Genomic DNA, 15,405 nt, shown 5'->3' on the forward strand with positions numbered 1-15,405 from the left:
CCTGATCCTTCCTGGTTTTCTACCCCACTTAGAGGCCCAGAGAGCAGGATTCTTCTCATGAGGATGCTGCTGATTTTGATCCAGAGTCCCTGACCTATTCTTGTCAGATGAATTTTGCCACTTGACTCTAGTTCTGAGGAAGAAGTGTCTATCAGTTCTGACTCTTCTTTTGAGGAGATTTCATTTGGTGACACTGTTTCCAGAATGATGGAATTTTTCAAATGGGACTATACCATTCCTCTCAACCTGGAAACATCAAAAATCTGGACAGAGGCCCATGAAAAATAGGTACAAATCTGTACGCTGATTAACATAAAGTTTGCATACATAATTATGTAACCCCACCCAGTCCGGTGGAATTGTGGGATACCAACTTTCAAACACAAACTGAACAACAGACAACCAAAATATGGCCCCAGAGTCCCCCTGCAGCCATTCCATTGTCCCATTAACTGGCTATTTCACCCCATTTACCATAAACACTAATGTGTGCATACTGCTTTACTTTTACAATGATTATTTCCATTTTATTGTACATTTTGTAGCACAATTCACAAACACTACCAAACATCTGCTAAACAAAGCAATACAGTCTCGCAATGAAAATAGACTTGGCTTTAAAACTTCTCTGCCCTTGAAACTCACATTCATTGAAACAGCATTGAAACCCACACCACATCCAAAGAAAATACATCTGGCCACAGAGGCCAGTGGTGGATAAAGATTTCTTTTGGGCTGTTTTCAAATCATAGACCCCTTGCACACAAAACAAGAAACATACATGTGTTCTTGCTACACCTTCCTGACTTTATTAAATTCGATTCCTTGTATAATAAAGTACATGTGTTAGACTTGAGTGCATTTTTTGTTTGAACATTTTTCCAGTAAGCAATGAAACAAAATGCAGGAACCAGTAATGACAAAACTGCCCAATTCAGAACATTTCCATAATAAAAGTCGACTTACACACACACACACACACACACACACACACACACACACACACACACACACACACACACACACACACAGCATAAGACATAACTGTTCAGAACTCAGCAGCAGCATAATATAAGAAATAACTGTTATCATCAGAATAATACACGGAATAAATGTTCTCACAACAGCAGCATAATACAAGAAATAACTATTATCAGCATAATACAAGAAATAACCGTTCTCAGCATAATACAAGAAATAAATGTTCTCGCACCAGCATAATGCAAGAAATAAATGTTCTCACAGCAGCAGCATAATACAAGAAATAATTCACTCAGCAGCTGCACATAATACAAAACCTCTGCAGTTCTGCACATTTCTGTCCTAGGCTTGTTCCGTTCCTGGAAGTTCAACCCACCAACCATTAACAGCTTGCATTCCTGCTCACAGTTACAATTAGCTTGCAGCTATGTCCAGCAGCCTTACGGCTTCATACACACACTTCTCAGCATAAGACATAACTGTTCTCAGCAGCAGCATAATACAAAAAATTACTTTTCAAAACAGCAGCAGCTGCCAGAAATAACCGTTCTCGGCATAATACCTGAATTAACTGTTCTCACAGCAGCATAATTCAAGAAGTAACCGTTCTCTCAGCAGCAGCATAATACAAAAAAATAACCGTTCAGAACAGCAGCAGCATAATACCAGAAATAACCGTTCTCAGCATAATACCTGAAGTAACTGTTCTCGGCTTGCAGCAGCATAATACAAGAAATAACCGTTCTCTCAGTAGCAGCGTAATAGAAAATCTCTGCCGTCCTGCACCTTTCCATCCTATGCTTGTTCTGTTCCTGGACGTTCACCCCACCAACCATTAACAGCTTGCAGGTATGTTTAGTAGCCTCACGGCTTGACTGGAGCAGGCGGAAATGCATGCACGTTATGTTGTTGAGCCTTGGAGCTCAATTCCGACAGGCTGGTAGGCTGTTTCATGGAGCTGACGTCATTGTGCACATGATGACGTCAGCTCAAAAAAGCAAAAAAAAAAAAAATTTAAATAAAAAAAGCCAGAAAATTCGTAAATTAAGGGGTGTCACTCGGGAATTGTGGCATCCCATTATTTGGACCTCAAAACTGGTAAAAACCGAGTAATTCTGTACGGTTGGGAGGCTTGGACTGTACTCGGGTGTCTGATATTCAAAAGAGGTACTATGAGCTTTTACAAATGGAGTCTCTAGGCCCTCTGCTTTTCCTTCTGTTCTTGCTGCCTGGCTGGATGTTTTTCCATTGCTTCTCATGCTCCTGCTCCCCAACTCCCTGCTCCCAAAAAAATGGATAGGCTTTATAAAGTACCTGAGGACTGCAAGTCTTTCTATAAGTGTCTTTCTGTGGTGTCCATTGCTCCAAATTGTTGCATTCCACTAAGTTGCTTCCATCTAATAAGGACAGCAGAACCATGGAGAGACTGGGTAAGAAGGTTGGCTGCTGATCTACGTGTCTCACTGTTGCAGTCATCACATTTGGGTTATCCCTGCCAGGGTAGCCCTCGACCAGCCCGAATACCAGAGACTTAGTTTTTCTGCATCGGTTGCTGTCGCTTCAGGACTGACGGCAGCTTGTCAGTAGTATAAAGTAAGGCAGCCGACGCCATTACATCAGTCTTTGTTGCTGTGGAGCACGAAGCAGAAGCAGTTTACACAAGTGCCAGTCGGCTGCTACCTGAGTTTTCGTCTACTAAATTGAAGTTGAAGTCTTTTAAAGCCAAGTACCCCATTGGGGATCCTTTTTTCTTGCACTAACCGATGTCAGAAAAAGTTAATAATTGTCTCACCTGTGGAAAACAAATACCACACAGAGACTTCCATTCTTACTCCATCACTTGTTTAGGCCCAGACCACAACGTCCCCCGTTGTCGCGTCTGTGCTTTGTTCAATGCCAGAGCTATCCGTCATCAGGCCCTTATTGTAGCCAGATGTTTTCATTTACAGTCCTCAAATTCTGATATGGCTTCAGTAAGCCATCCGACAGCAGATCTACTGAAAAAGCATAAAGCTAGACAGAGAAGGACTGCACAGTTCCAAACCTACCAATGATGCTTCCGTTAAGCTAGTCGTCAGTTCTCTGGTCCGCAATGAGGCTCTTTCGCAGCCCTTGATGCCCACTTCTGTGGCTTCACAGGGTGCTACCTAGACCCTTTCGGAGTCTGGTATGCCACAAAAACTCTTTGACTAAGGAACCTGTGGTCATCTTTACCTTATATGGGTCCAGAGCTGCTGAGCAGGCGCCAGCATCCGATGAAGTCCTTCGCAGTACTGATTCTCAACAGAAACTGACATCTTCTTTTGCAAACAACCGAGTTTCTAAAGCCCAGGGTACAAACCGCAGCAAAGAAACAGATGACCCACTCTCAGGCACCTGCTTCCTTGCCTCAGTCTCAAATGCTTAAAATGGCAGAAGACCTCATCATGCTGATCAGGGGGAGCAAAGCTACCCCCTCCAAAAGGAAAAGAGATCTGTCCCCTGTAGTTTTGTCTGAACAAGAGTCTGATGAATGTGATGCATCTGAATATGAAGACATGCAACCCCTCTCTACTTATTTGAGGATTCTGATGCTGAGGATTCCATTCCTTCAGCCTCTCCTCACAGAGGATTTTCCCTTTGGAGAAACTCTGCATACCTTAAGGGGACATTTCCAATGGGAGAGTCAAGACTACCCTCAGTCTAAAAAGAGACTCAAGGAATTCCTCTGTCTTCCACAACACAGACCCTTGGCCATTTCCCCAGTCCTGGATGTTGAGGAGGATGTTTTCCTGGAATCCAGCTCGACTCCTGACACCCTCCCTTCTGACACCAGAAAACCAGACGGGGACTATAGATTCCCTGACTCATGCAAATTTCTTTTTAAAAATCCTACTGCTGACCCTGAGGTAATTTCTCAAGAGCCTAAAGGAATTAAAGCAACCTCTGCTAAGAATCCCACCTCCTCAGATAGTGATTCCCGAGCACTGGACAGATGGAGTAAAAAAGTATACACCTTAGCTACTCTTGTTATCAGGGCACTAAATTGTCAGTTGTTGTTCTTCTCTTTCGGCTGTTCCCATTACGGGTCACCACAGCAGATCATCTTGTTTCCATTTCTTCCTGTCCTCTGCATATTGCTCTGTCACACCAACCGCCTGCATGTCCTCTCTCACCGCATCTATAAACCTTATCTTAGGCCTTCCTCTTTTCCTCTTACCTGGCAGCTCCATCCTTAGCATCCTTTTCCCAATAATACCCATCATCCCTCCTCAGCACATGTCCAAACCAATGCAATATCGCCTCTCTGACTTTGTCTCCAAACCGTCCAACCTGAGCTTGACCCTCTAATATACTGATTCCTAATCCTGTCCATCCTTGTCACACCCAGTGCAAATCTTAACATCTTTAACTCTGCCACTTCCAGCTCTGACTCCTGCTTTTTTGTCAATGCTACCATCTCCAACCCATGCAACATAGCTGGTCTCACTACCCTCTTGTAGACCTTCCCTTTCACTCTACTGGTACCCGTCTGTCACAAATCACTCCTGACACTCTTCTCCACCTGAATGTACTCTCTTCTTCACCTCTCTTCCACACTCACCATTACTCTGAACTGTTGATCCCAAGTATTTAAACTCATCCACCTTTGCCAACTCTACTCCCTGCATCCTCACCATTCCTCTATCCTCTCTCTCATTCACACACACATATTCTGTCTTAGTCCTGCTGACCTTCATTCCTCTCCTCTGTAGAGCATATTGTCAGTTCCATATGCTGAAATTTCAGCAACATACCCTGGAACTCCTTAAACAAAAAATGTCTTCCTTTCCTGCTTGGGCAGAATCAAAAGGATTACAAGAGTTGATGCATTCTACAAACAAGTAACTAAACACACCTTGCACTGTGGTTTTCACACCCTAGAAGCTTCTTGCAGGGCAGCAGTCACTGGATCTGTCATTAGAAGTCATGCATGGCTTAAGGAACAGCCCCTGCCAGACCTTGTCAAATCTAAATTGTTGGATGCCCCCTTGCACAAAGATAACTTATTTGGCACTAAGGCAGAAGTTTGTCTTAAAAAAGACAGAAGAAAAAGCAAAATCTATGCAAACAGTTAAGGATTTCTTGCAGGTCCAGCCACCTAAGTTCAGCAGGCGTTGTCCCACCAAACATTGGTCCTTTCCTGCTCCCAGTAAGCCAGTTCAGCCTAGGCCCTGGGGAACAAGACCCCCCCCCCCCCAGACAGCAGCCACAGAAAATGCAGAGATCTAAGCAGTGGACGACTACCTCTTCAAAACCAGAGAGTTCTAAGCCACCCCCTTATGGTAAGAACGCACAATGACTCACCTCTCCCACCCCCTACCTCTGCCCACCTTCTGTTACTCTTAAGAGGAAAACTCTCCTTTCACGCAAGCACCTGGGCCACCATTACGAATGACCACTGGGTTCTGAACACTGTGTCTCAGTAGTACAAATTTTCATTCCACACCCTTCCAACCCCAAAAGGGTTCCCAGATCTACCAGCAAACCAGTGGGCAGAGGCTGAAAAGCAAATCCTTTCCCTGCTCTCTATGAGAGCACTAGAGCACATTCCTGCAGAAACAGGCCAAGGGTTCTAGTCCAGACTTTTTCTGGTGCCCTGAAGAGAGGGCACCTGGCACCTTATCCTCGATCTATCCATTTTAAACACCGTCCTAGTGATCCCAAAATTCAAAATGCTCACCCTCCAGCAGCTGCTACCCATGCTCTCCAAGGATGCTTGTCTAGCCACCCTAGATCTAAGAGACCTACCTCCACTTTCCTTTCACGGAATCATGCAGGAAATATCTCCGTTTCAGGGCAGGATGTCAACACTTTTCTGCACTTCCCTTTGGCTTATCTTCTGCTCCCAGAGTTTTCACAAAATGTCTGGCTCCGACCATTGCCTTTTGCAGATAAAGAAGTATTCAGATTTACCCATACTTCGACGACTGCCTTATTCAGGCAGACAGCCAGGAAAAGCTACTCAAACACCTGGCCTTTGTAAAGACCCTACTAACCTCTCTAGGGTACACAATCAATGAAAAGAAATCCAAACTGGTGCCCACCCAAAGGATTATCTTCCTGGGAGCAAGCCTGGGCACAGCATCCCAGATGGCATACCTTACACCAGAGAAACAAAATTTCCTGACAGCCTGCTTCTCTTAACTAGCCACCAGGCCCCAGTTATCTGCAAGGAAGAACCTGCAAGCTCTGGGGTTCATGGCATCTTGCATACTACTCATTCCATATGCCAGACTGCATATGAGGAAACTTCAGTGGTACTTAAAAACCCTTTGGTGTCAACACTGCCGAGACCTGGAAACTGTTCTACCTATAATTCCTTGCCTCAGAAAAGATTTTCTTTGGTGGGCAACAGCATGCTCCCACAACAAGAGACTGCTTTTCTCACCACACCATGCCACCCAGACCCTCACCACCGACACATCAGACTGTGCTTGGAGTGCACACCTGGACGGCAGGTGCAAACAGGGCCAATGGAGCCCACAGTAAACCCTCTGCACATCAGTCAAAAAGAGATGATGGCTGTGCAGCATGCCTTCAAGCCCCTTCTTTCCCCAGGGGCTCTCCTGATCAAAACAGACAACACCACTGTGATGTGGTATATCAACAAGCAGGGATGGACACGCTCCTACCCTCTATGCAGGCTGGCCATGGCCCTTTGACACACAGCCTCTGCCATGGAACTACACCTGTTAGCACAATTCCTACCAGGCTCTCTCAACTCTCTGGCAGACCAATTAAGCAGAAATCTTCTGGACTCACACGAGTGGCAGCTCAACAGAAGAACCTACACCCTAATAACTCAGAAATGGGGCATACTGAAGGTCAACCTCTTTGCCTCCCACTCCAACCATCAGCTCAGCAAATTCTGCACCAGGGAGCATCACTGCATGGCTTGGAAAGTGGATGCCTTGTCCTTCCCCTGGGTCAATCTATCAGTCTATGCCTTTCCTTCAGTACCTCTCATCATCAGGGTACTGCTCAAAATAAAGGAGGAAAAACCGAGGACCATTCTTATAGCTCCAGACTGGCCCTGGCAGCACTGGTACCCCTTGCTGTGCAGCCTGTCCCCACTTCCCCCATGGCATCTCCCTCAGATTCCAAACCTCCTGAAACAGAGGGAAGGGGAATTCATGCATTTCCAATTGCAGACACTCAGTTTGGCAGCTTGGCTTATTCTCTAACCCCAAACCAATCTGCCAACCTCAGTAAACAGGTTCTAGATGTCCGTGAGGCCAGATGCCTTAGCACCAGGAAGTCTTATGCTGACAAATGGAAAAAGGTTCTGCACCTGGATCTAGGCTAAGGGAGCCAATACAGCACAGCCCTCCCTCCTCCTCATTCTGGATTAGTTAGCTGACCTACTACACACTGACCTCTCTTTCTCCTCTATAAAATTCATGCCTCTGCTATTTCTGCTCCCCCCCCCCATTGAGCACCCCCTTTTCTCACACCCTTTGATCAAACAGTTCCTAAGAGGGGCCAGCAACTTAAGTCCACCCAGAAGGGCACCAACACCAGCTTGGGACTTACAACTTTGTACTGGAAAAACTAACCCCCCCCCCTTCGAACCAGCTTTTTCTGCAGTGCTAAAATTTCTCTCCTGGAAAACAGCATTCCTTCTGGCCATCACTTCAGCCAGAAGAGTGTCTGAGCTACAAACGCTCATGGCTGTGGAACCCTTCATCATTTTCCATGCTGTCAGGGTATCCCTCAGAACTAACCCATATTTCATGCCCAAGGTGGTGTCCAGCATGGCTCTCAGCCAATCCATTCATTTGCCCACCTTTTTTCCTAATCCACAGAACAAGGGGGGAAGGATTCTGCACTCTCTGGATGTGCACAGACAGCTCAGATTCTGTCTAGACAGGACCAAATCCTTCAGAAAGTCTGATCAATTGCTGGTTAGCTTTGCAACTGAGGCACAAGGCAAAGTCATCTCCAAACAAACCATCTCCAAATGGATAGCACACTGCAGCCACTTCTGCTACAAACAACATGGAAAGCCTCCCCCCAAAGGGGTCAGGACACACCCCACCAGAGCAGCCTCCACCTCTGCAGCTTTCCTCAGAGGAGTCCCCACCAGGAACATCCTGGAGGCTGCCACCTGGACATCTGTTCACATGTTTACCAAGCATTACCACCTGCCTCTCTTCTCCAAATCCACAGCAGGGTTTGCCTCTGCAATCTTGCAAGGCATCCTAGCCAGCCCCTAGTTTCCTTGACTGCCTCCACCCATTTCCTCAGCTTTGGGAATCATCCTAAATGTGATGACTGCAACAGTGAAACACGAAGATAGTGCAGTTGTGTACACTTACAAGGGACATATTGGTATTTATTTTCCACCGTTGGCGTTCTTCCGCCAGAACCTAGCTCCTACTTCGGGGCTCCTGACAGGTTAGAGCAAGAAAAACTGATGGTGTCGGCTGACTTACTTTATACTACTGACGACCTGACATCAGTCATGAAGTGACAGCAACCAATGCAGAAATACTAAGTCTCTGGTATTTGGGCCGGCTGAGGGCTACCCTGGCAGGGATAACCCAAATGTGATGACAGCAACAGTGAATACACTCTAACATCTACATTTATGGTAAGTGTACACAACTGTACTGTCTCTCAAGCTTGTCAGGCTATTTCAGTTCTCCTTGATTCTGAGGGGAAGTCCTCTGCCCTTGCCTTGCTAGGGACATCCTCTCAAGTATCTCGCCATTCCATTAAATGCAGCTAAGATGCAGCTGATGCTTCATCTAGAGCTGCTGCTTTTGGATCTGTTTTGAGGTGGTATCCCTGGCTCAGACAGCAGCCTTTGCCTGATGATATCCAGGCTAAACTGATGGATGCTCCTCTGGATAATAAACATTTGTTTGGTGCTACTGCTGCAGAGTTAAGTCCGTGCAAGAAAAGGGCAGGGCCTTCCAGGAGTTGAAGCATATTTTTGTTAAACCTGTTCCCAAGTTTCAGAGGAATTACCCTATCAAGCATGTCTTTGTCTGTAGACAGTCTCGACCTCCCCCCAAAGGTAAAAGGGGGGTAGGAGGGCCCCCCCCAGGCTACCCAAACTCCTCCTACTCAGAAGCCTCCTTTTCCTGACAAGCCAGATGCTGTCTAACTCTCCCTGCCCTATTCTTCTCGTTCACATTTCTCTTTCTCTTCATCTTTCCCTGTTCTTTCCTTTTTGGTTAAAGATCACCCAAGACTTCTGGTTTCTTTCCATCATTCACCAGGATTATTACATGGTTTGGAAATCTCTTCCTCTCTTTTTAAGCATTCCTCAGCCTCCTCAGGAACAACTGCCCTTTTTTCCAGAGGTGTTTCAAGGCCTGTTGGCTCAAGAAACAATTCAAGAAGTTCCAACTCCTCAGAGAAGCATGGGGTTTTATTGCAGAATGTTCTTAGTCCCCAGGAAAGAAGGCACCTGGAGACCCATTCTGGAACTTTCTCACCTGAATACCTTTTTTGAAGGTCCCTTCCTTTTGGATGGTGTCCCTTCAAACCTTGTTTCCTCTTCTACTTCCTCAGGCTTTTCTAGTTTCCTTGGATCTCTAGGATTCTTATCTGCAAATTCGTATTCAACCCCTTTTCTGAAAGTTTTTACATTTCTCTGTTGCTTCCTGACCTTTTCAGTTCTCTGCTTTGCCCTTTGGCCTCTCTGCTGCCCCAAGGGTTTTCACCAAATGCCTTGCTCCTTTGATTGCTTCCTGCAGGTTAAGATGGGTACAGGTCTTTTCTTAACCTGAACGACCTGCTGATTTAGGCATCCTCTCCGGAGATGTTACTTCTGCATCTACACTTTGCTATTTCTCTCCTGCAAAGCCTGGAGTTTATGGTAAATTTCCAAAAGTCATTCCTGACTCCTTCTCAGGATCATGTTTTTCTTCTCTCAGTGCTTTAACTTATATTGCTTTCTTTCACTCCCTTCTTCCTCTGGCTTCAGTCACAGCAAGAGAATTTCTGAGGGCTCTGGGTTTCATGGTTTCCGCCATCCCTTTGCTCCTTCTAGTCAAGCTCCACATGAGAAAGCTCCAGTGGTTTCTAAAGTCAGTTTGGCTTTCAGCATTCTCATTCTTTAGATTTTCCAGTCCTCCTCCTTCTATGCCTCAAGCTGGAACTTCAGTGGGGGATTCATCAGTTGTTCCTCAACCCAGGGTTTCCTTTTCAACCTCCAGTTCCCTCTCAGGAACTTATCACAGATGCCTCGGATGTGAAATGGGGGGCCTCCTTCATCCCTCTGAAGGTGCAGGGCCTTTGGTCTCTTCGACAAAAGAAAGACCACATCAGTGTCAAGAGATGAGAGCTTTTCTCCTGGCTCTTCAAGCTTTCATTCTTTTTTCGTTCAAGGGTCCCTTAAGATTCTGTGAGACAATACCACAGTGATGTGTTATGTCAAGAATTACGGGGGATGATCTCCTATGCAGGTTAACCCTTTAGGTTTGGGAGCTAGCTATCTAGTATCAGGTGACCCTTCAGGCAGTTTACATTCCCTCAGATCAGAATGTAGTGGTAGATTCTCTGAGTAGTCCATAACACAGTCCCACGAGTGGATGCTTCACAGGGATGTTTCTCTGGACATTGTCCACCATTGGGGTACCCCTCATGTAGACCTATTTGCCTCTCCTCTGAACAGACAACTTCTGTTTTGTGTCAGTCTCATGCCCTCTGGACCGGAAGGTGGACACCCTCTCTTTTTCTTGGAAGGGGATGTTTCTTTATGCTTTCCCTCCCCTTCCTCTTATTCTGAAGTTCTGTTCAAAATAAAACAGGGTGCTCCCAAAATCTTGCTGGTGACTGTCTTTTGGCCCAGACAACATTGGTTCCCTCTTCTGCGTCTTGCCAAGGGCAGTCATCACAAATTTCACAGAGTGGACTTAGTCATACAAGGCAAGGAATCTATCACTCATCCCTGCTTGTCCGCTCGCCAACTGACATTGTGAGTGAATGGATTTTGATCCGCTACATATATCTTTTTTTCTGAAGACTTGCTTCAGGTCCTGCAGTATGCCAGAAAACTTGCTACTAAGAAATCCTGCTTATCAAAATGGAAGGGGTTTACTGTTTGGTATCTTTTTCATAACCTGGATCCACTTGCTGTGAATGTTCCTTTGGTTCTGTCTTTGTGTGAATTTCTCAATAATGGGTTGGCATATTCTTCAGTTAAGGCCTACCTTTCAGCAATATCTACTTGTCTGACTTTGACTCCCCCATTTAGCCTCTAGATTTGAGGCCAAACAGTTTCTTAAAGGCATCCTTCACATTAGGTCTCCCAGAAAGCCTGCCCCTCCTTCCTGGGACCTTAATTGTATTTTAGAAAAATTGACTCAGGCTTCTTTTGAGCCTGCTGCTTCTGCTTCCTTACAGCATTGTTTTTGGAAGACTCTTCTTTTGGTCCTTACTTCTACCAAACTGGTATCTGAGCTACAAGCCCTTATGGTTGTTCCTTCTTTTTTTAGTTTTCCATAAGGACAAGGGTGTCCCTTTATACTAATCCTTCTTTTTATACCCAGTGTGGTTTAATGAGTTGTCTCTTAATCAGTCTGTTCATTTGCCCACTTTTTTTCTTTTCTCCACAGTCTGCTAGTGAGATGATTTTCCACACCTGGGATTTGTATAGACAACTCTGATATTATTTGGATAAGACTAAAGTTTTTTGTAAATATGAACAGCTTTTCGTTTCTTTTTTATCCCAGGTCTTTGGGTTTGGCTGTTTCCAAGGAAGCCATTTCTTCTCAGATATCTAAAGCCATCTCTTTTTGCTAATCTCTTCATGGGAAAAGCCTTCCTTCTTTTGTTAAGGATCATTCTTCTAGGGCTGTGGCTTCTGGTACATTGTTCAAGGTTTGGATTCTAATTCTATTCTTGAGGCAGTTGCCTGGACTTCTGTGCATACTTAAACAAGTACTGTAAGGTGGTATGATTTCTAGGGCCAGAACTGTTTTTTGCCAGGCCCATTCTCTATGGCTTTCTAGAGGGCTGTGCTGGCCTTTCCTTTTCCAAGTCTTCTTCCTGAGCTATTGTACTCTCCGTATTGTACAAATAATGCAACAGTAATATGGAACGATATGGTACAATTGTGTAAAATCTCCCCATAATAGTAGATGTCCTCTTCACTGTTGCACTATTTGCTCACTCCATGGGATTCTTGTCCTCTGCCACCACCTTTTGGGTGACTGTGTTGCCTCTGCTCCTTTCTGCTTGTGTATGTCTGTGTTTTCCGTCTTTGGTTGAAATTTAGACTTCTCTGTGGTGGGAGAATATATTAGCTATACTTAGACTGTGATTAAGTTCACTGGTAGTTTCACTAGTGCATTGCTAACTAGTAATATTTACATAAAGGTAATTCACCTTCTGTTTAAATCCTGTTTATATAGATAAGTAAAAATGTAACTGTACACACACTACCTATATATTTAAAAGTTATCCTGTTTTCTAACCACAATGATAAGAAACATGTTTTATTGATAACGGTCAGTTTTGATTCTTCTGCATAATATAATCTTGTGTGGGCATTTTTTCTTTTACACTCCATAACCTCTCCCCCCAGACCTTACCAAATAGTTGCTTATGCCTTCACTCATTTGGATTATTCATTACATGAGTAAGACCCCAATTGTTCCTGCCTGGGAGTCCATATTTACCACCTTTTCCTGCAGTGAGAGTCCATTTGTAGGGAGCAGGACGTTTATTCTTCTTGTGGGGTCGTCTTCGTCTACCTCTGGGAACACCCCCCAGCAGCTCCTGTGAGTTTAAAGAGAAAGTGTGCTTCTGCATGCTGAATTTCCCTCCAGTTTCTTGGCACAGATGCGGTGTTGACAGTGATAGTTTTGATAGGGTAAATTCCATTACGTATAACATGTAGTGCTCTTGCTAAGTGTCATTTGTTTGGCAAGCCAGAGCTGCCTTCCTCTTCCTAGGAAGGGTAAGCTGGCAGCAGCTTCTCACTCCCATCCTCCCAGACAACTTATTAAGCTCAAATTGCTTATGTTGTAATCAGGGCTGTGTCTGTGCTCACACTGGTGGCTTCTTCAGTGAGATGTTAGATTTTTTATCTTTGATATGAGAAGAGAAACTGAAACATTTCTTACTTTATTATATAGTGTAACTTTAGTTTATAGTCTGTTAGATATTTTAGTCACTTATTGATTTAGACTGTTTGTACTTAGGACAAATAGCAAGTGCAGTTACCAAGACAGAAGTAAGCAGTCTGTTCAACCAGCAGCATCAACGAGAAGCCGTTTCCAGAAACCATCACCAAACCTGGGAAGGGCTATTGGGAAGACACGCATTTCAGTGTTGGAAAAGAGTGCAGAAGCAAAAGCTGAACTAGCTGAAAATGAGTGTCCAAACCAGCAGGATAATGCATCTGAGGTATGTTCCCTTTTGTCTGTTCTTTCATAATATGTTTTTATTTTTCCTGCTTTTTGTTGTACACAATGGAGAACAGTACTGTCTATTAGTAGTGTTCTTTAGTTTGAACTTTGGAATTTGCACTGCTTTTTCACTTTGTACATAAACTTTAAGGAAATTTTAAATAATGCTTTGCTAGGTTTTCTTGATTGTAGAAAAGGATTCTTTGGACATAACTTCATCTTCAAGAGATGAATGGATGGAGAGTGGGGTGGATGTTTCAGAGCACTAGGAAATTAGATGATCTCTTAAATGAAATGTTTTCCTTGTTGTTTGCTGCTGTGGGGTAAAAGGGCAGAGTGCAGTAATGGTAGACTACTAATAAACAATGGAGTATATTTTATTGTGTACACCAGAAATATTTGAAGAGGGTTAGGAGATTAAATTAAAAATGTTTATGCATACTGAATCAATTACTTTAGAACTAAGTACCTGGGGCTGGGAAGATAAGTTTGCTGATGAAAGCTCAAAGGTCAGTTGAGAAGTATTTTAAACTGAGCTGAAGTCCTTGATAAGTGAATGTGTTTCATTGAACAAAAGTAGGCTAAATAAGTCTGATAAGGAACCCCCTGGTGGAATAGAAGTCTCTTATCAAGAAAGAGATTCAGCTGGATTGAGCTTCAGTATATTCCACTTGAAAGAAGACTAGATGTAAGGATATCTACATAGCAAATGTTTAATCTGCAGGTAGTAATGCCCTTACAGCCCATCAGTGCATTAAAACAGTCATCCCCATAGTAAGTGTCCAATAAGTTGTTAAAAATGTCTAAACTGGTACTTGATTTGATGTAGCTTTGGTAGTCTTTTCCACACTTTAACTTATATTCTCAGAGAACCAGGTAGTATATCTCACTTTCTTACATAATCTTCCTCACTACTTGTTATAACCACAAGTGTTTCAGAAGTAATTGTCTAAATGTCCTATTTACTTGAATATGATCTTGTTTTAAATATCTGTGTAAGATGCACTACAAATTCAGCTATTTTAATCTTTCATAAAATCTTAAACGTTTGCATCTGTGAATGCCCTTGGTATACGTTTGCTATACTCTTTCCAATGTATTTGTGCTAGTGTTTTTTTGTTTTGTTTTTTAAGGGTTTCCATTATTATTCTTACACTAGTTTGTGTCTAAGCTGGCTTACAAACAATGATTTCATAATTAATGATTTCCCCTACTTAGACTTTCTATACAGCGTGTGGTTTATAAATATAGATGTTCTTTGTGTTTCACTGTTGCAGTCATCACATTTGGGTTATCCTGCCAGGGGTAGCCCTCAGTCGGCCTGAATAACAGAGGCTTAGTATTTCTGCGTCAGTTGCTGCTGTTCCAGGACTGACGTCAGATCGTCAGTGGTATAAAATCAGGCAGCCGATGCCATTACATCAGTCTTTCTTGCCGAGGAGCCCGAAGCAGAAGCAGTTCGCATGAGTGCCGGTCAGCCGCTACCTGAGTTTTCCGAATTGAAGTTGAAGTCTTCTAAAGCTAAGTACCCCATTGGGGATCCTTTTTTCTTGCTCTAACCGATGTCAGAAAAGTTAACAATTGTCTCGCCTGTGGAAAGCAAATACCACACAGAGACTTCCATTCTTACTGCATCACCTGTTTAGGCCCAGACCATGATGTCCCTTGCTGTCACTTTTGTGCTTTGTTCAAAACCAGAACTGTACATTGTCGGGCCCTTATTGTAGCTAGATATTTTTGTTCTCAGTCCTCGAATTCCAATATGACTTCAGTAAGCCATCCAACTACTGATCTTCTGAAAAAAACTAAGGATAAAGACAGAGACAGACCGCACAGGTCCAAAACTGCTGATGACACGTCCGCTAAGCTAGTCGCCAGTTCCTCCGGTCTTCAGTTAAGCGCTTTCATAGGTAGGTACTAGGCTATCTGCCCTGGGGCCTATACAAGCCCAGCCAAAAAGGTACCCTGGCTTTTGCCACCCAAGAAAATGATTTTCCTGTGCCACTGTCGATCAGAGGCACAGAGGTGATCTCCG

At 44.0% G+C, this 15,405-nt stretch overlaps 1 protein-coding gene across 1 annotated transcript in view; it reads left to right on the top strand.

Annotated features, from left to right (window-relative positions):
- Positions 1-15,405, top strand: part of LOC122795949 (transcription factor TFIIIB component B'' homolog) — a 700,162-nt gene that overhangs the window by 122,742 nt on the left and 562,015 nt on the right. Inside the window, exon 2 of the mRNA XM_044064432.1 lies at positions 13,164-13,368. Coding sequence (XP_043920367.1) covers positions 13,164-13,368 — 205 coding nt within the window. The remainder of the gene's footprint in view (positions 1-13,163; positions 13,369-15,405) is intronic.

This window comes from Protopterus annectens, chromosome 2.part2 (genome assembly GCF_019279795.1).
Source record: "Protopterus annectens isolate FY-2018-M chromosome 2.part2, PAN1.0, whole genome shotgun sequence".
NCBI classification, from domain to species: Eukaryota; Metazoa; Chordata; order Ceratodontiformes; family Protopteridae; genus Protopterus; species Protopterus annectens.